Raw genomic sequence first — 27,911 nt, 5'->3', positions numbered from 1 at the left:
TTCACACAAATCTTGGCAACTGAATTCTCGGATAGTGGTAGACCAGGATCCAGCGCACAAATTCTTCTAACACTAAGTGTTGTCGTAGAACATCCCAGATGAGTTCGTGTGGCACACGGTCAAACGCTTTCTCTAGATCCAGAAATTCAATGTAAAGAGGGCGATGCTTCTCAACGTGTTCCCCATGAGTAATCGCGTAGCATGTATTGCGTTAATAGTTCCGCAGTTCTTGACAAATCCAGCTTGATTCGCGGTTATTTTAACGATTTCGCGAATATGGTTGTCATGAATGCGTTCAGAAATCTTCATGGGGGGAAAGTAACCTGATCGGACGGTCATTTGAACATTCTGCTGGACTTCCTTTCTTTTTCCATATTGGAAATGTAGTACTTTCCTGCCAATCAGATGGGGTTCTACCTTCTTGAACAACCCGGTTGAAGAATTCACTGAGCCATAGTGTTGAGTCCCAGCTCTTCACTTTCCAGAGCTCGGATGCGATGTCGTGAGGTCCTGTTGCTTTCCAAAAAAGAATTTAGGAGTATTTCATGGAGGTATAGGCGTATATCATAAGGCCGTCCGCGTATTGTAAGATTCGGATTGGGTAAGGGTGTGGACTTTTTTTTGGGCAGATCTGCGGTGAACAGGGAAAACAAGGTGACAAAAATGATTGATCCTTGCGGAATGCCAGCTGGACATATGTAGGGAGTTGAGAGGTGTTGTTGGATCTAGACTTGGAATTTTCGCTTATCTTGGAAGCTAAGGATTAACTTGCAGAGGTGAGGATGGAACTTAAGGACTTCGGAGAGCTTGTACGGAAGACCGTAATGCTATATGGAGTCGAAGGCTTTCCTTATGTCTAGGAAGCAGGCTATGGTCGGTGTTTTCCGGTTGAGTCCCAGAAAAACGTCCGATTTGAACACGAGGAGTGCATGCCCATTCGAGTGCTTGAATCTGTTGGCGAATCGGAAATCAGGGAGTGAATGATTAGCGTCACAGCACTCGTCAGTAAGTGGCTCGAAGATTTTGACGGAGAACGATAGGATCGAAATAGGCCTGTAATTATCAGGATTTAGAGGATTTTGGTTCTTTTTTGGGATAGAAGCTATCCGCGCGCTCTTTCAATCTGTTGGGAAGTGGCCGTTGATGAGGCATTGATTGATGATGGAGGGCATGGTGGGAGCACAGTCTTTTAGGACAGTTGAAGAAATTTTGCCTTGTCCAACCGATTTCTTGTCATTGGATACAGTGTTTGGATGGACGGTATCTGGATTGACATAGAGGATGGGGAGGTTTTCACTCGCCGACTTAGTTCGGTGTGCGGTTGGGTAAAAGAATTTCCATAAGGCTGGGTTAGGTGAAAAGTGGGACGGGAGCAGTTGGGTGATGGTTTCGCTTACCTCGTCCTCAAAACAAGGTTCACGTATATTAAGGATTGGAGGAGGTAGTCAAGGACGTTCACTTTTTCTGCAGGGAACATATTTTGAGAAAGTATCGTGTGTATCGTGGGTAGGATTTTCTAAATTCCCTGTATGTGGCAAGGTTCTCCTCAGGAGTTCAGTGTTGGAGAAGCGGTTGTGGAGGTAGTTCGTGTAGAGGATTTGCGGAGAGTACCTATTTCTACATAGTCTCCGTTTGAGGGTCCTTTTGCATTTGATATATCGTTAAGGAGATCGCCCGGGAGGGCGATAGATTAGCGAACAGAATGGGATCAGTTCGCCACATACATGACGAATTGCTTCAGTGTATTGACGAACTGTTTGAGTGGTAAGCAGTAAAAGTACCTGAGAACTCCCTTGACAAATAAGAGCATGGACAAAGAACCCGGAGGACCCGATCGATCGACTGAGAAGAGTGGAGACGTTCGCCGGGTGATGCGCATCGGAATATAATATAGAAATTAGTAAGGAAAACAATCGGCAAGCCAAGTAAAACCTCAAAACACTAGATGATCTCTGAGCTGTTGTTAGGATAGTCCTGTATTGAAACAAAAGCTGAGTTACATTGCACCCAAAACGCTGCTACAAATTGTTACTTATTCACTATCCACAACTAATATACCCAAAATTCAGCATGCCTGAACTATTTTCTCATGAAGGTCCTTTCATTTCGCTTCTCCTGACCTCATCATGGCTCTAACAGACCCACGAGTTTCATTATCAACGCTATAAACATAAAAAAAAGTTTTAGCAAGGAAAAAACGCATATATACACTATTTATAATACATCTCAGAGCACTTTTGGTCTTTGTAGCGTAACTTTTGCTTTTGTCCTGTTTCTTCCCTAGTTTTCTTCTTGTCCTTATCCAGAAACATTATAAGCGCAAAATGTAATACTAAAATACACTTTTAATACACTTTAGCTTTAAACTTTTCAGTATGTATCCTCGTTCCTTCCAATCATTTATACATTTTTTTCCCTTTCGCTTTGTCGCCACCCTGCAAACATATATACAAGTTTATCTTGAGTTTCAGTTATAACTATTACGAAGAAAGGACGATGGCGATGGGGTGATGTTTCTGCGAAAAGAAATGAATTCCATGCGAAAACTTTTTTGAGATTCTACACAATACGTTCGCATAATACAGACCCATGCTGTCGGGTTGATCCTCTTAAAATCTGGCATATTATTATAATGTATAGGTGGTGTAGGGAAAAATGCGCTAAAAGCATCATACCAAATTTAAAGGGAACATAATACACAATGGGGTTGATATTGTATGCAGTTATACTGTGTATACCCGGAGGAGCTGGGCTTGGAAGGAGCCGAGGACTCCGGCCTGAGCCGATTGCTACAGAACTCCCAACTCCAATGCTGAGATTTTATTGTGGAGCGAATCTGATGAAACTAAATAGAAGTAGAGGAAAAGCGTAGAGAACCGCTACAGATAAAAAATTTGCATGTGTATATATCATAAGGCAGACAGGACGAAAAATTCCAATGGCACTACTTGCCGGAAAGCAGTAAAAATGAGTGAATAGCAGTTTTGGTGTATATTTCTACCATAAAACTTTTCCCAGCATGTTTCCTTGTTTGTTTGCGCGCTACCGAAATTCGAAAGAAATTCATACTTTCGAATTTTTGCTTCTCAATATGCTTGCTCCTTTTTTTCCTAGCAATTGTGTCGTCATAGGAAGCTTGCGAAATCCTTTCGGGACAATATAATATTTCTTGTAGAGAAAAATATAAAATTACGAACCATATCCAAGTCTGCGGAGGAAAAGCGTTGAATACGTATGGGAACAATGGGAAAGACGCAGACCACCAATGGTGCGCAAAGGGTTGCAAAGGAGAAAATTCAAGGACCTGCTAACAGCCCGGATCTACTGCACTCTCTCACTACTCGTGCTTTATCTAAAGCCAACTTCAAAGGCTTTAATGACATAATAAGGTCAGTCTTCTGGAGATATCCTTACGTTTCCCGCAAAACCAGGTAGACACCGCAATCCGATTGCAGACCTGTACTTTCGCATGGAAAATGACTTTAAATTGTATTAGTGCAAGAATGATTAAAATACCTGATGACCTGAAAACCTAATATTTTTGCAAAAGACCAAACCACATAATAGAAACAGACGAAAGCCTACCAAGATCGTCCTCTCCTCTCTACACATTTTTCTATTCAAAATGAAATCCTTTTATTTCTCAAGTGGTTTTATATATTTCCCGCACAAAAGCTGTCTCTATCCTTTTCACTTTATCCTGGGAAACTCTCTTGAAAATAATTCCCTCTATACACTGAATAACAAACCGGTGGAGGAAGGTGGAAAGTGCCTGAATACAGAAACAGTATCTATCTCTAATACGTGGCGTAACAACAACGAAATATGACTTAAAATATTATACAAGGACATAACATGGTTTTGATGCTTCCAGGACAAGGTCATCGTCGTGTATCCCTAATGCATACGCCTCAATGCATAAATTGAAATAACCATCGCGTTCTAGCGCATCCTTTAAAGGAAACTACCGAGTACTTGGTTTTAATGAAGTATGTTCTCAAGTAGGACACCGTAAGGACTGCGCTATGTCCTTGTTTCTTGCTCTTTTGCTACAATTTTTACTGCTGCACAGTCGCCTAAGTGCAATTTTACCATCCCGATGAAAAATCATAAACCTTTACGAGTGCGTGGATGTTTTGGAGTTCAGTTCCTTCCATCATTCAAGGAATATTTTCTTGGTAAATGAAATTTTCTCGCCATAAAGACAAAGGACCATATACACGTTTCTCCTTTTGTAGGGATCCTGCTCCGGCAAAAATATATTTCTTGCGGTAACATAATTTCCCTGAAATAGATCATTAAAACCCACATTATTTCTCATCTATAGTCTGCATACATACGTCTGTGTTCCTCTTCTACAAGTTTTTACGTGGAAAAGCTTTCAGCGAAAATTAATTTTGTATTTTTTTCGAAAGGAGGTCGGTCGATATATTTTCTCCTGTCATTGTTGCAGTTTATGACGCTCCCTCCTAGCACGGAACTGGCCGACCACACAGAGAAAATAAATAGGGTGTTGTAAATCCATAAAAATCCTGCAGCTACCTCCCGGAATACCATTGAAAAATATTATGACTCGGATATGGCAGTAGAGCAGTAAATCCTTATAAAATCGAACATCATCCTTTTGCACCGCAATGAAAAGAATGCTGAGATCTAGTTGATGATGAGAAGGACACTCAAAATTTCGCTAACTACTTTAAGATTTCTGCAAAGGGTTATTGCAAGTGATAATAGTGAGGCGTAGTGTTCTCAAAAGAAATTTCTCTAGGGGAAATCCTGCAAGAGCTCCGAGCTTGAAAAGAAGGACCTCTTTTGCTGGAAAAATCTCAAAAGCTAGCGGCAATCATAAATACATATTTCCATTTGAGGTTTGTCCTAGTTTATCTCATTTCAGTCCACTTATCTTGAGGAAAATTGGCCCTTGACACTTCTGAACATTTTTCTCAAATTTAATACGTTTTCAGCACGGACTAATTATTTCTGCGCACCATATTTCTACTCAATATACTAAATATTATCCTCATTATAATGATTAAAGGACTAACTATATCGAAATGGAGACCTATCGGTTTCTACAAGCATTTGCTGCCAGGTGTTTGTAATCAAAGTCAGAAGACCATCCTGAGAAAACGAGAGAGAGATTTAAAAAAAAGTCCTTCTGTATAACCCTTCTGCTTCTCAACCACCGATTTCCAATATTTCGGAAGGTTTACTATGCAGTTTCAGTAGACCGGCGAGGACGATGCCTCGCCGGTCGCACATGCACGTTGTGGTGTTTGTAAGTTGGCGGCATCAGTCGGTCCAAATTTCTGGATCTCCCTGCGGCTTTTTTTGACATTCGCGTCAAATGCCACGTAACTAGTTAATATAAATACTTGCGCCATGTTTAACTGGTCCCGAGCTCCAGACCCTCGGCCTTTCTTTTTGGGTTACGGTAGGTGAATGCGTTTACGCCATTGGACTACTAACTAAACACCTCTCCATCGTTAGAGAGCTAACCTGGAACCGTTTGTCACATTACTTTGGACTAGTCCCCGAACTTTCTCGGTTCCTTTCACTAACGGAAGAAGGAAGAAAGGGAACTATTAGTTGAAGGAATCCCCTGCCATCCGACTCCTCCACCGGTCGAACCCTACCTTGTTTGCAACGTGAAGAACCCGAACGTAATGCGCAACACGGCTGCACCTGCCAGCGCTCCTCAGCATCTCCTCCTCGCTCCTCTGAAGAGAGCTTCTCTGTGTTTAAATAAATTTATGGGCGAATCCCATCCCACGTTCTGCCAGAAGAAACGTATCTTGGGCATTTTCCACAACTCTATTGCAAAACACACAAGCAGGAGATCGGCCTTTTCAATCTTGTGCAGGTAAGACCGCTATGCTTCCTATTCAACAACGCATCTAAGTTACCAATGAGCCGCGCAGTCCATCTGCCTTTTGTCTCATTTTTACCAAGCGAGTTAATACTCATCTAGTATACGTTGCCGTTTTTCCCAAGCAGCCATCTCCGTTGGCTCTTCTTCCTTTCACTTGTATATGGTTTGACGCTCCTTAGCAAGAAGTGCAACGAAAAACGTTCCCGATTCAGAGACAGTGTAGTAGGCAGACGCCATCCGCAATGCTCTATACTTGCGCAACCCGCTTACTATATACTTCCTTGCCAAGAGCGTCAACCCATACCTCTGCACCGTACAGCAGAACAATCTGCGCTGAATTCATCAGGAAACATCATCTAGGACCCCCCACTGATTGTCATTGGAAGACTTAAAGTCGAAACTTCAGCTGCAGCCTTGTCCGCCGCTACATTAATTTGCTTGAAAAAGCTAATCTTTGAGTCAAGCATGAGTGCAAAGTACTTAACCGTTAGTTTTGACTCGATTATCGATTCGCGGATCGTTATGGGACACAGGATCAGGATTCTCTTTTTAGTCAGGACTGTGGCGCGCCTCTTCTAGCATGTCGAGTTTAAACAGACTATCATAGGAAGCGTTCCACAGGTCTGGCCTTAGGATGGATATCTATGCTCCTCCCATACATCCTTTTCTGGCCCTCTAGCGTCGCATAGAGCAGGAAACGGTCCCTCAAATAATCCCTCAATATCCTTAAGAGATAGCTCGTCACGTAGAAAGTATTGCCCGATGTGCCTAGAATGTCTTTCCATATAACGAAGTTAAACGCATTTCCGACGTGAAGCTTTACGAAAAGCACTCGGTGGCTATGTGTCTCCGCTCGATGGACGGTATCCATGATTATCATGGCAGCATCAAATGCGGATCAACCTGTTTTAAAGTCATGGGAATAAGTCTCCGGCAGCAGGTACCGCTTCAGGGAATCTGCTTTTGATGAGATCTTCGAGCACTTAAAGAAGACGACAGCTCAGGGTCGCCTTTCCCCTTTACTGGTCAGCGCAAGCCTTTCCACCTTACATCGAAAAGGGAAAATACCCCAATACCCATTAAGCATTAAATGGGCCAAGCAGTAGGTCCGGCCGATTTTAGAGCACCAGTTTTTATACCTCTGCCAGGACCTGGCACCTTCTTGTTTTTCATAGAGAGGACTGCCTCTTTCAACTCTTTTATAGAGAAAAGTGGGCTGTCTTCGGCGCCCTCTGCGCTCCTATCATCATCCCGTAAAGGATGTGTAGGAAATAAATAATCCCTGCATTCTGCGATCATCTGATCGGCCGGGGGCACATATCTCACATTTTTAATTAAAAGCTAGTACGCCAGTAGGCCATCAATATTGCCTTCAGAATGGGCGCGGAGAACATTACTATCATTACATACTCTCTCTGTACCTGTAAATTACTCGAACAAACTGCGCCTCACCCAGTGGGTAAAGTACATACCCTTGCTCTCGACCCCCTTTTTAAGTCACTGAAAATTGTAAACTTCCTAACCTGCATACGAGGTACCCACTAAACGAACTCACCCATGTTGAAGCTCGTAAGGTTCTGCGGTCTGAACCTACTAGATTAACCCCCCCTCGGGGAAGTTTTTAAAATATTTCAGTAACACTGTCTTAGAGAATGGAAAAAGGGCTTTCTGGCAAAAAGCACGGATCAAAGGCCCCTTTTCCTCCAACATTCACACAACTCTACCTATAACTAAACCGGAAGCCATACGTACATATACAGCTTCCGAAGAAAAATTACTTAAACGTCTTCAAACCAATCATTCCTATAATAGAGTTTCTCCCAAGAGGTTTGCAAACATAGAGTCTGACAAATGTAACATTTGCAAGGTTAGGGAAACTAATGAACACATAATTTGTTAGTGTAAGGATTATGTCCGGGTTCGGCTTAAGTATAGTTAGTACGATAAGTTTTTAAACCTTAAACAAATCTTTTTAAGCAGTGATCCCTGCATGATTGATGACCTTCTTCTTTCTTCTTGCAAATACCGATATTTCGGGAACCACTTGTTCCCTCATCAGTGGAAAGGCCAATTTCCAATTTTAAGGTCCTGAATTTAGCCTTAGTCTCTTTTCGCTTGCTATACGCGGATGACTTTAAGATATTTTCATCTGTAGCTTCCCCAGTAGACTGTGTGTCCTTTCAGTCGAACTTAGAAACTCAAGTTCGCAGGTGCTCTATAAATAACTTGGCATGATCCTCAGTGAATGTTATTCGATGTGCTACATTCTCAAGTGCTCTTCCACTCTTTTTCCTACACTCCTGGCAGCCTCCCTTTCGCATGCCAAAGATCCATCAAAAATCTCGGGCAAGATTCAATGATAAGCTTCGCTTCGCCAAACCTTCCCTGGTTGTTTGCAAACGTGTCTCCTGAATATCTGGTTTCATATTGCGCACCTCTTGCAACTTTGATTCTAGACAGCCCTCCTTAACACTTTTCAACTCGCTTATTCGAATCAATCGTTGGGGCTCATCAAATCTTACAAACCCTTATCGTGGCGGTCTCGCCCCCTTAAGATATGATGGCCTCTCAAAGTGGAATTTCTTGATAGCATCCTGGTGAAAGTAGAATTTTCGACCCTACCCCATTAAGGAGAGTGGATAGAGAGGGTGTACGAAAAGAAGAAGAAGGTCCTCTCACCCCTCCTTAAAAAGCTACGGCGTCTCAAAATGGGGCTATTTTCTTGTCATAACGTAGGGCTAAACTTCGAACCACATCCCCACAGGTAGAAAGGAGGATATGGAGGGAGAAGCAATCGCCTCCTCATAAAAAGTTATGACACTTCAATTGAGGGTATTTCGATATCATCATGGTAAAGTTTGATTTGTTAACGTCACCCTCGGAGAGACAGGGGATTTAGACGGTATGCAGGAGGAAGAACACTACGGGGTTTGAGAGAAAGGGTCTGCTGCTTCTCCCTTCATAATCTTCTTTTCCCCTTCGAGGATGGGGTTATCGACCTCACTAGTTAGGGCTAAATTTTCAAACTTTGCCGTGTTGAGATACAAAGAAAGCCCTCATTGAGCGTCCATAACTTTTTAAGGAGGTTGGCCAACACAAGTTCTCGTCGTCACTTTTGACCCCTCCGGATTTAGAGTTGGAAATTCTTTCTTCTACTTCGTCTTTTGTCCTTAAATAGATAAATAAATTAGGCATGCAGGGTATGCTTACATTGCCTCAAAACGAAATGCTTCTTAACAGATCAAGTTGTGTGTTAGGAAAGAGGTCGAAAACCTTACGCTTTTGATTTCAATTTTTTGAGCAAGACTAGAAACCCTAAATAGGCGGTAGTTCTCTACAATTTGAACTTAGTCAATACCTCTATCAAAGAACAGAGAGTTGAATCCTAAATGGAGGGTGTTGTCAGTATTGAGGTACTGCATTTTTCCTTCCTTCCGCGTTCGTCTTCACTCTTCTTATGCGCTCTGGCTCCACCTAAAGCTAGTAGTGCTAGTACTTCGTACCAGCTTATTGTCAGGGAAATTATAGATCCATTATCTTCGCAAAAAAATACATCAAAAAATCTAATTTTGCATATTTTTCTTTAAGCAGTAAATGCAAGCCATTTTTTCTGGAAGTGTGGATCAAAGAGCAAGGACGGAATTCATGCGGAACCCGATTTACGCATTTCGCCTTTGAATACTGTTCGACTCACATATGTATCTTTGAATCAATGGTAGCTACAAAAGGTTTTATTTTTTTCATTTTCATCAAACTGTCAGTGTCAAATTGAACCGAGGATAATCTAACAGAAGAGGCAGGAGCAGGCATTGTCTCCCTGAAAACGTGGCGTTTGAAAAACTCACCTAACATACAGTATTGATCCCATTTATCCCGATGTCTTGTTTCATTGTCGCCATTCGCTTCAATATTCATCTATCCGTGTACATATCTCTACATTTTATTTAGAAAAACAAGTGAACTGAAAATATTTGAAAACAAGCGGATAATAAAAAAAGACAGTGGAATCCCTTTGTGCAAATTAGTGGACACTATTGAAAGGGGATCAATGGAAATAGATATTTGTACGAGATACTGTTGTTTTAGCTATTTATTTTTTATCCTTTTGCATACCGTGTCATGTAGCAACCCTTCCAGGCATATATTGTACATGAAAATATTCCGCTTTTGAACGAATTCCACTCCAGTTCCTTTGTAACCCCCTCCCCCATGGGCCGACCCTCTTTCACCTGGTTGTGTCGTTGAAAACCGAATAGGGAAAGTATGCAGGATCGAAGCTTAGATATCTTCCGCTGAAATGAAACTTTATGTGCTATTTTTTTTGACGTGCATTTATCTATATGTAGGGAAACATGGTTTCCAAATGAAAAGTATGAAAACTATGCCCAAAATATAACATATTACATTTCAAAAAATCTTTTTTTTTCTAACGTTCTCATCCGTATCTTCTCTTTTAATTTAGTGACGGATCGATACATATTAAAAGCAATGGACTATTGGAGACCTGGGCGTTGTGCGAGCAAATTAATAAGCAGACCCAGACCGAAATGATGGCCGTGGTGCATTATACGAGTCAATGGTAAGTCCTTAATGGTAGTCACAACACCGCAAAGTGATAGCATCCTGGTTTATCAATAAAAGTATCTACGCAAAATGGACGAAACACAAAATGAACAAATTGATATATTTTTCAATCAAAATTAAATTCTTTCAAAGTTATTGTTGTAAAAAACGAATGGCATGACGCGGAAACAGATTGCAAACATTCCGTGAATTTGATATTAGTTTTTTAATCAGAAACGAAACTGGTTTCCCACCCTCCGCCCAATTTCATCTTCCATTTTTTTGTAATTTTCAGCGAATCGGGATTCATGTGTATGACATTCTACAAACGTGATATGCAAGTTGCTGAAATCCAAATGGGCACGCCAGCGTCTAGACTGGAAGATGCTTGCGCCCCGGACCATTTCGATATAAATAAGCTGCCATTTGTCACACTTCTGGGTAAGTCTCCCATCGTTTTCCCTATATACCCGGCAGATCCACCAGTGGTCTGTCTGTACATACGTTCAAGCTTATAAAAAGGATTCCATTCATACAAATATACGTACATAACACTGCACATAACAAGCACAATATTTGTCTGGACGGTCATTTTTCAAATTTCAACAATAGCCATAATGCTGATAGGGGTGACGACAGTCAAAACGAATATAATACCAGCGAACATAATGGTACGAAACTAACGAAAAACTCGTCGAATCCGTGAGATAAAAGGACGACTGGAGGGAGAGAAAATGGCAGCTACAGCAGAAGTTGCAAGTACAACTAATTCTCCAGGACAATGTTCAAGAGGATCTAATTTTGTAGTTTTAGCGTTTTGTTCATTGTAACTAACCGTCACCACCCTCTGGATTCGGTGACAACAAGCATGGGTTGCATGTTACATAGTATCCTTGTCGTTGCCATTAAGAACATCTCAACAAAAGCAAACTTTATTGTTGCAATCCGTTTCAGTAGTTGCAGGAAAGTTTTTCAGAAATGTCCTTTTTTCTTGCAGCTATATTCGAGTACTTATGATTTGACAATTTTTTCATCTGAGATTGCAAATAAGTGTTGGTTACAAGCTGTCATTTCGTAATGCTTCTTTTGAGTAATCTCCGTATTTTCAATTGTTCCTTCATTTTATCCTGAACTATAAAAAATTATAATCTTAATTGAGTGCCTTTCCCTCGCTATTATATGTACTATGAGGCTTTAATGTTGCCTTCTTCTCTGGGTTCTTCCGCTGGGTTAAATTGCTCTATCACCACCTGAAAAGTAACCTTCGAAGTATGACCGGTATATGGAAACCCCTCCATGCTTATGTTGGTGTTCATCAAAGAAACTTCCTCTCATCGCACTTCTTTGTTCTTTTTATGGACCCAGGTATACAGGGCATCCAACGTCTAACACCTTACGCACAGCTCTATGCAGGTAATGTTTTCCTAGAGTCTCCTACTAATGCTGAAATTGTATAATGACAAAATGGTATTGGAGATGGTCAAAAGATCATCCCAAGTGGCCGGAAACTACCAAGAAAAAAGAGCTACCCCAAAAACCGAAATTGGCCGTGAAGGTCCGCCTATAAAAATATTGTAACTCCATCGAAGTGCTCCCTCGAAACATACTTGTATGTCTCTATGCTACCCAGGCTCGGAAATCTGGCGGGAGGGTCCTTGAGCACTTTGATCCCTTCTTGTCATTATACCGAAATTCACGTGTCCTTTTAACCGATACATGGATCCGCATCAGATCCTGAAAGTTAAACAAATACGGGGCCTCGCATTGACCTGTCGACGGAATCAAAACGAGAGCTAAACCTAGAAATGAAATAAATTTAAAAAAAAAAAAATAAAGCCCTCACTCGCGCGTATGGAACCGTAAAACTCTGGACCCGAATGCTGCTATCGAAAGGGAAGATCCACGACCGATCGCATTCTCAATCGATGCTCCTTCTGCCTCAGATGTGTGATGAGGCGCGGCCTTTGGCGTTCCCTCTCTACCTTGGCATCCTCCTTTATGAAGAACGTTTTGCGAAGTTATAGAAGAAGACGGGAAGTCTTCAGGTTAAAGAGAGATTTAGTTAAAATTCATGGCACAGTATATTCTAAATAAAAAAAATAAATGAAACAAGTCGAGAAACCGGAAGCTGGACGCTTCAGGTATGAAAGGTTTTGTGTATTTCTTTTATAAAGACACTTGGGTCTGTATTTGTCCCATTAGTACCTAGCACGTAATATATGCATATATTATATGAGAATGTCCAGTTTTGAATTTGCAAAGGCACGACAAGTTTGACCTATTATAACTTTGTTGGTAATGGTGCGATTTCCACCAAACTCGGTAGGATCATGCTCTATAGCCGGCATTGATGCAAAATTTCGCTCTGATGAACGTATGGAGACTTTTGCTGCCAATTACTAAAAATTATCGTAATATATTTAAACAGATATCGACATGTATGGGTATTTCGGAACCTAGGTGCCATATAGTGGCAGTCTCTTAATTTTTTTCAGATTTTTCGGTTGGGTGTTTTCTGAGAATCGGTCTGTTAAAGAAATGATCGCTTTCGACCCCCGCACTCCCCACCTTTCTAAGAAATGTCAAAACTAAGACCGGCTTCGGTATTAACCGAGACATTTCATCTGTACACATGTATATCCCCTTTTGCATGTATGGAGTCTCCTCCTTAAATTCGATGTAGAATTATGTAACTCACTATATGCGTGAGCGTTCCCAGTTCCCACCTTTCCACCAAGTTTAGTGTGAATCGGTACAACCGTCTCCGAGAAAAATGGGTGTGACGGACAGAGAGACGTCTGCCTCTGTTTCCTGCTTGTTTCGGGATTCAACATACCACTTTGCCACAATTCTCAGACGGTTGAATCGCAGTTTAGTGGAGGTAGCACGCCCTAAATTATCGGAAGCACCTAGTCCAACCTTAGTCCAGCTAACTCGGGAGATGTGCAGAGGGAACTATTACTGAAAGCCTACGGGACTTTCGGTGGCTGTCTACTGTTTGGTAGGTGGGTAGTTTAAAGAGAGGAAAGGACGACTGGATGAATAGGACCTCGTATGGAGCACAGAGGTAGCGGGAGGCGAAAAGCTGGCGACTGTCACGGCTGCGGTCGGTGAACGCAAGTCTGTGCCTGAGTTTGGGGCAAATATCCGAACAAAAATATGGATGAAAAAAGTAAAATACCATTAATATTGAAGGACAAAGAGGATATTGACGCCATTCTTATTGATTATGCGACTATCGAAGTAGATACTGCAACAAGTGATAAGTAGGAGGTTACGAACCTGGATCCCTTGAAGCGAAGTGGTTAAATGGTTCGCTATCCACCTAGGTCCGTGCAAACGGATGGACGACCAGGTATTGATAGTGGCATAGGCATAGGCCCAGCAAGGAAGAAGTGATTTATGCTAACAACGAGAGAATTGATGAAGTGCTAGAAAAAGTACTCAGGATGGAAAATTGCCTAAAGGAGATAGGTAATACCCTGAACACATTCTGCGAATTCGTCGGGCCGAACAATAATGTTCATCGCTATATTGAGGTGGTTATTAAAAACCTTAAAGACACTTGCGAAAAGGCCATGGCTGAGTTAGGCTGGACGAACCAATGTACAGCGAATACATGATAATTACAAACTCCTACGGTGACTCCATTGCGGCAGGTACTTATTGCTACCAAAAGGATGGAACGAGCCACTCAAACAAGTACAAAGTGGAAAGTTGTAAAAAGCGTAAAGAGGAGCAGAGAAAGAATGGAGGATCATCATCATCATCAACGGCGCAACAACCGGTATCCGGTCTAGGCCTGCCTTAATAAGGAACTCCAGACATCCCGGTTTTGCGCCGAGGTCCACCAATTCGATATCCCCAAAAGCTGTCTGGCGTCCTGACCTACGCCATCGCTCCATCTTAGGCAGGGTCTGCCTCGTCTTCTTTTTCTACCATAGATATTGCCCTTATAGACTTTCCGGGTGGGATCATCCTCATCCATACGGATTAAGTGACTCGCCCACCGTAACCTGTTGAGCCGGATTTTATCCACAACCGGACGGTCATGGTATCGCTCATAGATTTCGTCATTGTGTAGGCTACGGAATCGTCCATCCTCATGTAGGGGGCCAAAAATTCTTCGGAGGATTCTTCTCTCGAACGCGGCCAAGAGTTCGCAATTTTTTTTGCTAAGAACCCAAATTTCCGAGGAATACATGAGGACTGGCAAGATCATAGTCTTGTACAGTAAGAGCTTTGACCCTATGGTGAGACGTTTCGAGCGGAACAGTCTTTGTAAGCTGAAATAGGCTCTGTTGGCTGACAACAACCGTGCGCGGATTTCATCATCGTAGCTGTTATCGGTTGTGATTTTCGACCCTAGATAGGAGAAATTGTCAACGGTCTCAAAGTTGTATTCTCCTATCCTTATTCTTCTTCGTGTTTGACCTGTGCGGTTTAATGTTGTTGGTTGTTTCGTCTTCGGTGCTGACGTTGCCACCATATATTTTGTCTTGCCTTCATTGGAGTATATGGCGAGAAGAATTTTCCAGCGTGCACATGATGAGCAGGAAATTGCACAGAGAAAGGCGTGGTACAAAACTCTCCGTGAAAGTAAACGGAATTCCTTTAAAGAACTTTGCGAAAAGGCCGACATCAACCCGTGGGGAGCAGCCTATAAAACGGTAACGACTAAGTTGAAAGTTTCCCAGTTTTGTTGCGAAGAATAGTGACCACTCTATTCCCACAGCAAAGCCAATGCAGTATTGCGGTCGAAGGAGATCATGCCACAAATGATATCCCAAGTATAACGAAGGATTAGGTTACCATTGCCTGTGAAAAGGTAGGGGTTAAAAAAGCACAAGGGCTAGACAAAATGCCGAACGTGGCTTTGAAGACGGCGATAAACCGGGTGGTTCATTTCCACTTTTAATACCTGCTTGGAAGAGAGCACCTTCCCAGCTCTGTGGAAAAGGCAAATGCTGGTGCTGCTAGCTGGATTATGAGCGGTGTGAGCCGCTTTGTTTGGGTGGAGGAACGTATTGGGCGTGGGAGTGGCGACATGTGTGGAGGATTACTTTACCTTCCCTGTTGAAAAGACGTTTATCACTTCTGTAGGAAAGGCGACTATGTAGAAATCGGTTCGAGCGGGGAGGTTTTTCCGCTGATTTCAATCACCAGACCCTCTGCAACTAAGGAGTTAGGGTGTAACAGACATCTTTCAAGGATTTCATCTGATTGGATATATACTTCGTACCATCGTGGTTTTTAACTATGCCGGTACAATAACGGAGAATTAGCCTCTCTTTGATGCGCACCTTCTCCATCTGATAAGAAGAGATGTCGGTCTAGAAAATGAAGCCGAAAGTGATTAATGGTCGAACTTACTGCTTGTAGCAAAAAATCTTGACTTCTCGTGGGGTGGGCTTGTTAAAGTGGATTATGGGGTGTGATGATCTGAAAACCCCGTTTGCACGGTTTAGAACTTTATTGACATGAGGAATGTTGGATAGTTTAGAGTGACGCCAAGGTAAATCACTTGGTTCACTGTGGGGATGGGTGATGCATGATGGACAGGTTTTTGATATCAGAAACCATTTTCGGATTCATCTTCATTTTTCCCTTCCGGGCGATTGTTTAGCATTTCTGCAGGTTGAAGGTTAGTTTCCACTTAGTGAAGTATTGGTAGAGCTCATCTAAATTTAAATTCAGACGACGGCCGCCGCCTTCCATGTCCCTCGTGGTGGTGTAGACAATAAAATCGTCGGCATATAGAGGGTCTTAACAGGATTGGATATGGAAGTAGGTTTCGGGATATCCACGGTAAAAAGTAAGGAAAGGATTGCGGAGAGGACTGACCCTTGGGGGATTCCAGCTGGATTGATGTAAAGGGATGGTAGTTGCTTCCAAATTTTTACTTGAGATTCCTGCGCTTCAAGAAAGCTAAATATTGGTTTATTAAGGTGCGAATGGAAGTGTAATAGGGTTTTTAGCTTATAAACAAGTCCGTATTGCCGTAGGGGGTCAAAAGCTTCCAAGGCAGGAAGGGTATGTTCAACCGAATAACCTGTTCGGTTGGCGTACTGGAAGTCCGCGATAGAGTTGTTTTTATCACAGTGCTTAACTATCATTAACTTGATGGGCCGTTCGGAAATTTTGGCCTGTAGCTATCCAGGATGAGAGGATTGTCGTTTTCTTTAAGATGAGTATGATCTGAGCACAGTTCCAGCTCAAGGGGAAATGAGCGTTCAGCAAGCAGTGGTTGAATAATGTTAACAGGGAGGAACTGATGGAGAAAGAAATTTTTTTAAGGATTAGGAATATTATCATGCATGCATTTTGGGTTTAAATAAGTTAAGAGGCGGGATTGAACCAATTACGCTGTTTGGTACTCGTAGGATGAATTTAAGGAGGGTTTCGGACAAATTTTCAAAAGATAAGATTATGCTCTTAGTAACTCTATTTGAGCAGGTATCGGAATGGAATGTATTTTGAGGCCTAAATTTTGTATAGGTGCATCATTGTGATTTTTTTCAGATTTTTCGATTGGACAGGTTCTGAGAATGACCTGTTACGCTTTTTGGGGCACACATTTTGAACCTAGCTCCCCTATACTTCATTCAATATCAAAAATAGGATCGGTTTCGAAAAGTACTAATTGACCTCTTTTATTTGATTCTCCACTTTCGCATGAGGAGCCCCTCCCCCCTTCAAATCAACCAAAAATGGCACCACTTGCTGAATGTAAAGTGATTCAGAAATCACATGTTCTCACCTAATTTCGTGACAATAGCCAGAGCCGTTTCTGAATAAATCGGGTGTGACAGACAGATATTGAATTGATTCTAATCAGGCTTTGTTTTACACAAAACTTTAAAAAGCGATGTTGAAAATCTCCCTCTCGTGAGGGACAAAACATGGATGTGAATCAGGGAAACAACGAATTGAACCAGTTATTTTTATAGACAACTATGCTTGCCTGCGGGATATCCTTTTCCAAAGCTATTTTAAGTACTAGCGTTCATAAATGGTTGGATGCGATTCAAATACCTTCACGACCGTTTACAAGGAAACACCTAGATTGTTCGAAGAGAACCTCGTGGAGCAAAAAGGAGACAACACAGGAGGCTGGCTTATTAAGTCCCTTTATACACTACGCCATACGGGGCGCCAATGGTGTAAAAGATAGAATCAGTTTTTACAAAGATCAGCATTCATTTTTAACCCCAAGGGCCAACACCTTACCAGGGAGCAATGGAAGCATCGCCGCACTGACCTATTTCACCAATGGTACAGCGATTACAAGAAAGCCCACTGGTTAGCAGCGACCGAGTCCTAAGGGGCAAGGAATTGTATAAAGCTTCAAATTTCACAAGATGAGCTAAAAAATTGACGTCAATCACAAAGTTTCGCAGTCTGCGTCAAGTGGTCCCTGGCTCAACATGAAATAAAGATATTGTAATGAACATGGTGGTACCACCATTCTTTTAATATAGTGGAATGCCTTGGACAATTTTTACTTAGATGTTTGCTCTGAGGACAGGATTGTAAGGTTGAAAGACGCAAAGGAGAGACTACAATTTACCACGCCAAACTCATGAATGACAATAGGCATTTCGGTCAAAGCAAGATATTATAATGCCAAAGTGGGCTGCAAGTTGGTGAAAGCTAGAGTTGTAAGATGAATTAAATCAATTCAACGGATGAAACAGGACATGGGCAGCCAAGCCAAATACTTAACCAACATCAACAAATGTTACTCCCTCATAGAACGATTTCGCTGCCTCTATAGATGTTACGGACAACCAAATGACAATTAATAAACCTGCTATTGTCAGCAATATCTAATATCTTCAGAAGCTGCTTGAAGGACTTCTCTTTCTTCGTTTGGGAATTTTTTTTTTTCATTGGATGACACTATCTTACTCGTACTTTAGTGTTTTTCACCTTGGACCGGGACTTTATAGTAAGGGTTCTATCTACAATCAACTTGAAGTCATAGAAGACCAACTAACAAAGGAGGCCAGTTGCATTTTCAAAACTTCTCCATATATCTTTAACAAGGGCTCTCCATCCCCACCTCTTCAAGCAAAAATTGTGTGGCTCCCCCAATATATTGCATCAGATTGTATCAATGGCAACACCAAACCGACACAAAACCATTCGCCGTGAAAGCAGATTTTCAAAAAGTGCAACTTGGCACTTCAACCCAATTCAAAAAATCTCATTTGGACCATGTTAAACTACGTGGACGTTAGAGCTTTTATCCTTTCCAATTCCTTACGATTATCTGCAACTCTAAAGCGTATGTTGAACATAGAAAATGACCCGCCCATTTATGTCTTCTTGCCTTCTAAAGTATGTTGGGAGGAGATTGGATGAATCTCGACAGATATTCACATCTGTACACTACCGACAATTGCAACATTTCGGTTTTAAGAGTCCTTCAACAATAGATAATTAAGAAACTTTTTCACATGTCTTCTCCGGATACTTCTTGTGCATCGTCTTATTTCTACTTTGTCGTGGCACTTTATGGTGCCGAAGAAAACTAGTGGAAAACTCGAAATCTCCAACATAAGGTGTGGTATCCAATTAAAAACTCTTTTCAGAAGCTGAACTGACGATAATTACTATGTCCTTTTTACGCTGCAACACATTTCTTATCGTCTCTTGTATTTTTACACATTTTTGTCCTGCTTCTGGGGATATTTAGTGTTGGATTTTCATCTTATTTAGTCTTGTGCATTTTTCTCAGGTAGGATTCTCTGCAGTTTAGTTGAGTGCTAAGAACGGGAATAGATAAGACAAGAATTGAAAACTCCTCTAAGACTTTTCCGCTAGGGAAGCGAAATGATGATTGCCGCGATGAAAGGTCCACTTCATAGATTTTTCTTCTCGTGTCTTATCCTTAATTCTCCTCTTTCAAAATTGTCTCTAATATGTTTCCGAGTTTTCCGTCTTGAAAGAAGGGAAAATTATAGCTTAGATATTTTCCTTTTGCCTTCCCTATGTCATTAGTAGTGGTTTTTCGCAAACAGATTTTAACAGTCGGGACGACGATAATCAATTCGAAACTGTGGAAATTGCGACTGCAGATAGATACCAAAACGAATGGCAAACTAGCAAGGATTCTGGAGAGGACAAAAGAATGAATGTGTTGCAATTACCATGGAAAATTCTGTATTTTCTCTTCTTGGACTTTGGAGGACTATCAAGGATTGAATGGCTCCGACTGTAGTACCCTAAGAGGATGAAAATTTGCAATGGGGATTAAATTTTTTTTTTTTCTCTGCAGCTTCTATGAGCTCCGTCTCATTCACGGAAATACGTTAATTGCAGCTTAAGTCACAAGAAGCAGACAGAATTTGGGGAAAGTGTTTATTGATTCTTTGGTCTGAGCCTGTTTCGGTATATGTATAACTTTTAACTGAGCTCGTATCCTTATTCGACTAGATTGCATTATAGAGTCCTCTCAACTTCTAAAGGTATAGCTTCTGGAACGTATGTATGCAAATTTATTGTTCACCCAACATTAGCTCCGTGAAAGAGAAGTTTAAAGTTTAGATCTTAAAATTTGATACGTTCGCCGGATAGCGAACCGTGTACTGCGCCGCTGGGAACCTAAGTTCACGGATCTCCTCTCGCAGCCGCTCGATTTACTACGCGAGAGTAGGTGGTCGGCCTTGGTGTAGAGTTCGTTCGTTAGTTGCTTATCGAGTGGGGATGAGGGTTGTTTTGCAGTCAGTGCTGGATGGTAGCTCCGCTGAAAGGACCGAAAAAACGGCTCTATCTCCCTTTCCTGTTTATGTCGAACGGGCATTAGCCCTATCGGAATTTTAGGCTCGGCTCCGGCCGGTTTAAACCCCGCCTCCTACTCATCCTCCTTGAACTCGTTAAAATCCATATTAAGAAAATACAGTTGAAGTAAGATCTAGCAGTTCGCGGTACTTGCTCCCCTTACAACCTCCCTACAAACGTTAGACCACATACAAAAAAAAATCCCAAGAAAAAGAAAGTCGACAGTCATCTGCCGACCAAGTAGGCGAAACAACTCAACACTATTTAAGGAAACAGGGGATATGTTTGGGAAACTCTACGTTTTGTAAGGAATCTGATCAGAATCGCAGACCTAAGTCCCTCTCAGACTAGGGATGGGGTGACAACGCGGCCATCTTCCCAACTTCAACTAGTCCAGCCGAAGCCCAAGGCCATGATCCAAACCCGGCTCCAAAAAAAGTCAATAAAACGGGATGTTGTAATTTAATATGTGGCGAGTCAAAAATTTCAGCAAACTCCCGACAAGCCGGCAAAGTCCATTCTACTTCTTTTAACATCCTCCCCTCAGGCACCGTGGCAACGGTTGCAGCTGGCTAGGCAGAGGAATCCGCTGATGCTTTGAGCGACAAACTCGAACTTACAAGAGGTTGTTAACCTGGTGAACAAAATCCCCCCAAGTTCGTTTAGGGGTCAGAGTATTCCCAAGCGAAGTAGGCTCTGGTCCTCATACTATCAAGCCCGGTTGGTGTAAACCGCAGAAGATAGCGGGAATGCCACTTTGCGGGCTCCACGTTGCCGCCAATTCTGTTACAATGAGAGTAACCTGTTGACCCACGTTGGACGCCAACTCTGTTGCGATAAGAATCAGACCTGGGGCTACTCCTTTCCCGTCGATTCCTCTGCGCGCTAGTTTTTGTGATATTGTCCGCTCCCTTGTTAGACCTTGGAAAAGATATTTTCGGTGGAATCAACCCGCCTCGGGACTATACGTCTCTATTAGAGTAGCTTATCCCGGGTGGGTTTAATTGTTTGACTACTGAGTCAAAGCACGTGAGAAAATCGCTGTGTCCTGGCAGGAAGATAATATTTTGGAATCAAGAACCCCGGCCCTTATCTCGCTGAACTGCTAGCATTCAGGTTAGCTCCAGCACGTGCCGTCCGATTGAAAATATTATTTCGCGCAGTATGTGTTCACGACTGGCAAACCTGTTAGAGGAGTTTGGTTGGTTGAAGGCCTTGACGACTGTGTTGTTTCCAAAGTAATGCATCGTAAGACTCTCAGTGTAACAATTTCTGAGAGCTTCAAGAACTATTCGCTAAGTTTCCACTTCACAGAATTTGCTCCTTTTAAAAAAAAGTATTCTAATTCTTTCAGGTACCAAGAATTTTATATGAATTGATGCTGGAATTTCTACCTTTAAGAGAGAAACAAGCATTCTTCCTTAGCCTTTGTTCCGTTCAGTGGCAGGGTCGGCTCGTCTGAATGAAATGCGGTCATAGATTCGGTCTGGCTGGAGTCGAGAGGCTCGTAAATCACCAATCAACATATCAAGCCATCGTTGTTTCGGTCGGACTTTTGGTCGTACCCCATCGACTTCGTTTGCTAGGCCAATCTTAGCTAATGAGTTCTCGTTAGCGCGAATTACCCATACCGATTACGGATGTCCTCATTTTGGGTATCATGATGGCGTGTTACACCACTGACACGAGAGAACAACTTCGTCTTCATAAGAGTAAGACGCGGTTCATTGTCTTCGATAGCCGGCCAGCACCCAAAGCCAGAGAGGGCGACAAGGTGGGTGATACTGCGGCGGATTTTCGATGTGAGACGTTGGTTGATGAGTCGATAAGTTCGCCACTTCGTCCACGCTGCGCTGATACATGAAGCAATTCCATGATTGATTCAAAATACTCAAATCGCTCAGTGCTAGGCAAGTCGCTGTCACTGACAGTGATAATCCTTGTTTCATTATGGTCGGTCGTCAAAAGGTCTGTTTCAGTCAGATTCAGCCCAACGGCAGTTGATGTTCCATTTTTGGATGTTAAAAAAACATCATCCGCATAGAGCTGTGTGTGGGCCGCGTACCACTGGATATTTCGCGGAAGGAAAAGGCGCTTCCTCGATGTTTCAGCATATCTGCCACAATTTGGACTTTACTTTTTGGATCGCGGTGGTACAATTTAACCCAGCCCATGAACTCCTTTGGCACTAGGCTCTGATGCAAAGCATACCAAATACGTTTGTGTGGTTCGTATTCAGATGCTTTCTCTAAATCCAGAAGTGCAATGTAGAGAAAGCAATGCTTCTTACAGGGTTCCCCCATGGTTGTCAAGCATCGGTTAAAAAATAGTCGCGGTATGAGATAACAACGGAATCGGCGATAATTTGAACATTCTGTCGAACTGTTTATTTTCATATTGGAACGGTCGTGCTTCCTTACAAGTCAGATGGTATTCTACCCTTCTCACTCGTTGAGACAAAGTTTTGGATCTTAGCTGTTCGCTTCCCAAAGTTCAACTAAGATGTCGTCAGGCCCTGTTACTTTCCCCGATTTCATTCGTTTCATTGGTCCCTCGACTTTTGTGGGGCCGATATTCCTGGTGATTTAATCTAAGTACCTGCTATGGAAGCATAATCCCCCGGATTGATTTGGGGACCGCAATCAGAGGCATGACTGGCATCGCGGTACTAGTTTATATTGAGTGCAGGCTCATCATTCATACCAGTGAATGCGAAACCTAACGAACACAACTACCACAACTAAAGGATACGACCCCCAAGTTGTAAAGCGCAACTCCACGGTTGAGCCCTTAAGGAACTCTGCACCCGATATTGGCACAACCACCGTGAAACTATTACAAGAGGGGGACCGGTCCGAGAGCACATTCTCCAGGAATTTTCATTAAGTATATGTTTTCAAAAGGCCATCCCGATTTCCATGTTACCGGATAACCTCCAATAAAGCTTCGTGTTTAGACTCACTCAGATGAATCCCATTGTAAACTGTGTCCTCCTTGGTGGCTTCACACCCCAGCGGCTTGACTGGAATCACCCCGCGAGAACGAAATCTTTCTATCAATGCATTATCGTATCGAAGCGTATCACTGCTAGCAACACGCTGGCTAAAATTAATGAGCGGCCATATCATCTAGATTACGGATACCACAGTACGCTGAACAGGCACAGTGGACATGAAACCAGTCCCCTGAATTTGCCCTAAACAGAACACAACCCTGACTGGAGGCCAGGTTCCGGCAGAAGAGAAACTCATTCAATCTACTACGCCCGTATGGAGAAAGCCCATCTCGAGTCCAAAATCCACGTTAGAACTTTCTCTGACAGACACATATTTCCCGTATTCATATATGATCCGACCTTTTTTACTTTCGTTCCATCTAAGCTGTCATTGCCACATCTAGTAACCTTTTCACCACAAGCGGTCCTAACCCCACCCCCTGATCTCCACTAACGAAGTTCATTTGCAGCAAAGAACAAAATAGGTTGCCTTTGAGCAACATCGCGAAGATTTTTCCGTTGCAATCACTACACCGATTTTAAGAGATCACACATTTACAATGCGCAGGAACTCAATAAACCGCTGCTCGAGTTCAAGTCGGCTGTTCTCCTGAACAAGAATAAAGAGATCATCCACGTAAGCAACGCCAACGAACTAAGCACACCCAACAGTACATCTATCATCAGGTTCAATATAAATGGATCTATGGCGCTCCTATGACCTCTGTGGGCAGCTGCGCTTCACATTAACAATGACAAATGGAATTGCTCTAAATGCCGGCAGGACTTCCCGAAGTGGCGAATGATGTTATCTGTTTGAAGTATTCCGGCAATCTGTCCGTCGTAGTACAAAATAAGGGTTCGATATCCTGTGTTTGTTGTTACAGATCTCTCTCACCCTTTCTTGTATCCAGTTCATCACAAACATCTTTACAATGAGCCTCTCAGGTGCTTCCCAGTCCCCATTTTTATAAATTTACCAATTGACTGGCATTTTATTTTATCGACAAGAGACATACGATAAAGGCGTTTTTTCCGAAGGACCTTCATTTGGATGCCGCCATTCCAATGCTGTGTGTTGAGAAGTTCAATGTCGTGAGTGTTGGTAAAATCAATAATACACTCATCACCCTCATTGTGGGTTTCCAAAGCCTTTACCCCATGACACAATGGTATCGTCAGCTGCAGTAATAATGCCAGTCATCAATTTCCTCTACATCTGGTGTGAGGAACACTATCAGAGATGGCTTACCAGTAAAAATGCCAATATTTACCAAGTAGACACGAATTTGTTTAGCTCGGACTAATTCTAAGTCCTAACGCTGTCCAAGCCTCAAAAATGTTTGCTCATTTCTCGGCAAGGTCGGGGCGAATCAACCGTGATGAATTCTTCGATACAACAATAGTGCATGCACTCATTGAAACTAATTGCACTGGACCAATGGACAGGACGAGATAAAACGCGACGAAAGCTGGTGATATCTATAAAACGGTCTTTATCGAAAATAAGAGTAATTTTCAAAAAGGGCTTCAAAAAAATTAAACAAAATTGATTAAAGTTCGAGATTTTAGCCTATTTTGAAAGCCCAAACCATGAAGGACAAATAAAATGTGTTGGAGGCACGGAATGTCGTTGCGTATCCGTGCAATACCACCTGCTCGCAGCCATGTGCTCGTAACCGTGTGGCCGCACACCTATGCACTATATTACATACACGGTACTAACACCAGACCTAATGCGCAGAGTTTTTCTCGCGCAGATACTGTCGACAGTCGAACATGTGCAATGACTTTTCTTCATCATACAATTTCGAGCAACGCACTGGGAGGTTAATCTGCTGTATTTCGTCAAAGTCAACTTTTGGAAATAGCGGTTAGAATCATTTCGAATGAACTTCTGAAGTTACTGGCTTCCTCGGTGAAAATAGAGCCTTCCCAAAAGATAGACTGAGACGCGGACCATGTCGCTTGAGGTGCTATATAATGGACCATTTAGAGTCCAGACAAATGCCAATCCCATAGGCTAATTAGGGTTGAATGGAAACAACACCACCAAAAAACAAATTTTGCAAAGAGTTTGGAAGTGCACATCTCCATAAAATATGTGTTCTATCGTACCCCATAGCAACTGCCCCGAGCAGCCAATAATTATGGACACATAAACGCAGGAACTGGCCGAACGGTGCATCCTATTGAATAACGTTCAATCAATAATGATTAATTGAATGTAGGATCAACATCGTGCGCTATTCCAACAGAATCTAGCGCAACTATAAAATTTGTCATCAGCATAATGAAAATTTTCCATGACACCATTGTCATCTGTGAAATGATCATATGAACGTTTTCCAAAAATTACATCAAGAGCGAATCTAATAACCGAATTGAAATTCATAATGAAGTCCTGTATCGCGTTCATATTCAGGAAAATTCAAATTGACACGTTTCCGTTGCCCATAACACCTACACAACGTTACGTTTTCCCAGCATAACCCAATCACAGTATTGCATCGCGTTTCTATTAGATTGCATGGAGTGCATTATATGAAGCGCGGCACATTCATAATACTAACATCTATGCGTGCATACAAGTATATTGTATTAAACGCGAACTAGGATGCGGGACGAAGTAGTGGGAAAGTATGAAACCGATAGCTGATCCATATTTTCAATTTTATTTCCATCATTCATCCTTGCAAACTACTTTTGACAATATGGCTACCGATAGGATGCGAAGGCTAGCGTCCTTTCAATAGGAGCGCCTAATAACGAATATGTTCACCACAAACACGATAGCATGGATAAATTTCCATCTATGAGTCCGTATTCAGGCTGGTTCGTATGGTGCTGAAGCGAGGATTTGAAAGAGAACCAAAGCCCGAAGGAAACATTGCATAAAGAACGTGCTGCTAACTTAGCATGCATGTTATTAGTCCCGGAGCTGTAAGCTTCAATTTTCGATTCTTGAATGCATGCACGCTGAAGCTTAATCGCATAGTTTCCAGGCTTCTGCTAATTATTAGTTATACGACGGAAGAGGAAGCATGCAATGGTCTGCGTAAAAACTGAAAAAATATTTTAAAATACTTTTTTTTTCTCCTCATTGTTAGATATAATAGCGTTGGGTTTTCGAATCAATTAAGCTCATGCAGAGAGTCATGCAAAAGTGTCGTTAGGACTATTATCCTTTGATCGTCGGAGATATACGAGTAATATATAATCAGCTTTGTAAGGAATTTATTATTTATTATTGCTTTAGAAACTGAGTTAAAGTGATTGATTTCGTCAGGATAACGATATTTTCAGACAATGCAGAAGTTCCACGCGGAAAAGAAGAGTAATTCAACCAATAATAGTGCTTAAGGAAAGATGGCGTTGTTATGGCCGTCATCATCTGTCAAACGATATCACACAAGTTTTAGATTGAATCATAGGCACCTAAGTTTTGGTTTGACAGCCATTTGTATTAAACATGCTTGACATTATCTGATGCAATAGAGAAAGATTGATATTAAACCGGAATTTGTTTAATATTTTTAGATGGTAAAACTTGCGAAGAATTAAAACTCTAATCTTGACTTACATTGTTTATAACGATCTTGAAATGTTACTTCAATAATTTAAACATGATTATTAATCTGCTCTGATGCAAAATGCGCAGCTGAGAGATGCCATGATTGCTCACAATATGCAATGATAGATTAACGACAACTTCTGACCAGTGCCGCCTTTGTAAACCCATTTCGCTGAAATGGCTGCCTCAGGCTCCCATGCCTGATAAACCCGAATTACTTTACACCAAAGACTATTCAGCAATAAAAGCATGCGATGCGGCTAGTTTACGATGAAAACCTTTTCGTCCTACCTTAACCCACCATACTACAGATGCACAAGGGAATATCGGCCTAATGATAGCAACGTATATATGCATTACCACATGAGGCCTAAGCCCCCATATTTAGGCAAAGGTCCGTCTGCACAGCCCATAGGCTGTGAGAGCTGCATGTTTGTTCCAAAGAAGCTTTTTATCTATATTGACTCCCAGATATTTCATTTCTTCGGAGAGTTGCACCCTTCATTTCTGGGAGGCAAAATCCATCCAGTTTCCTCCTTTTTATGAATAATACCATTGTGGTTTTATTTGGATTAACTGAAAGACCATGCCTGAGGCAACAACTGTCTTTCAGATCAATGGCAGGTTGTATATTTCTACACACCGTTCTACGATCCCGATCAATAGCAAACACACCCACGTCATCAGCATAAGCTTGAGCGTGTATTGGCAAATTTTGCAGTTCGCATAGTAGTCAATCGATCAGCATACTCCGCAGGCGACAGCACACCTCCTTGAGGGTAGCCTTTCATCGCTTCCGTTGTTAGGTAGCGATCAACGCCCACTTCAGCACAGAACAGCCTTGAAGTCTCTCCTTCGCCTTCTAGTTCCTCACAGTACGCTCTAAAGGAGTCTCGTTTCGAACACCTATCGAGTCTCTTATATTCACGCTATGTATTCCGGAAGTTTAACCTTGCTTTTGCAAGCACGGCTCAGAAGTTGTCTGTTTGATTTCCTGAGTTTTTACAGTTCCCGGTTCCACCAAGAATCGTTTTAGCGCTTTGGCCTCGGGAAATAGGACAAGCCCCTTCCTAGCACTCTAAAAGTGTGCAGTTCAGATTTTCTAATTTATGTTCAAGCGC

The 27,911-nt window shown here is 42.1% G+C and overlaps 1 protein-coding gene across 5 annotated transcripts in view; it reads left to right on the top strand.

Moving 5' to 3' along the window:
• LOC119652536 overlaps positions 1 to 27,911 on the top strand; it is a 425,047-nt gene that overhangs the window by 366,549 nt on the left and 30,587 nt on the right. For all 5 annotated transcript variants that reach the window (XR_005249556.1, XM_038056740.1, XM_038056739.1 and 2 more), the window contains exons 10-11: positions 10,335 to 10,451; positions 10,731 to 10,876. Coding sequence is in view for 4 of the 5 variants with exons in the window: in XM_038056740.1 (XP_037912668.1) it covers positions 10,335 to 10,451; positions 10,731 to 10,876 (263 nt within the window). In the remaining variant the exon portion in view is untranslated. The remainder of the gene's footprint in view (positions 1 to 10,334; positions 10,452 to 10,730; positions 10,877 to 27,911) is intronic.

The sequence above is a fragment of the Hermetia illucens genome, chromosome 3 (assembly GCF_905115235.1).
Source record: "Hermetia illucens chromosome 3, iHerIll2.2.curated.20191125, whole genome shotgun sequence".
NCBI classification, from domain to species: domain Eukaryota; kingdom Metazoa; phylum Arthropoda; class Insecta; order Diptera; family Stratiomyidae; genus Hermetia; species Hermetia illucens.
This window is presented reverse-complemented; position numbering and strand designations above follow the sequence as displayed.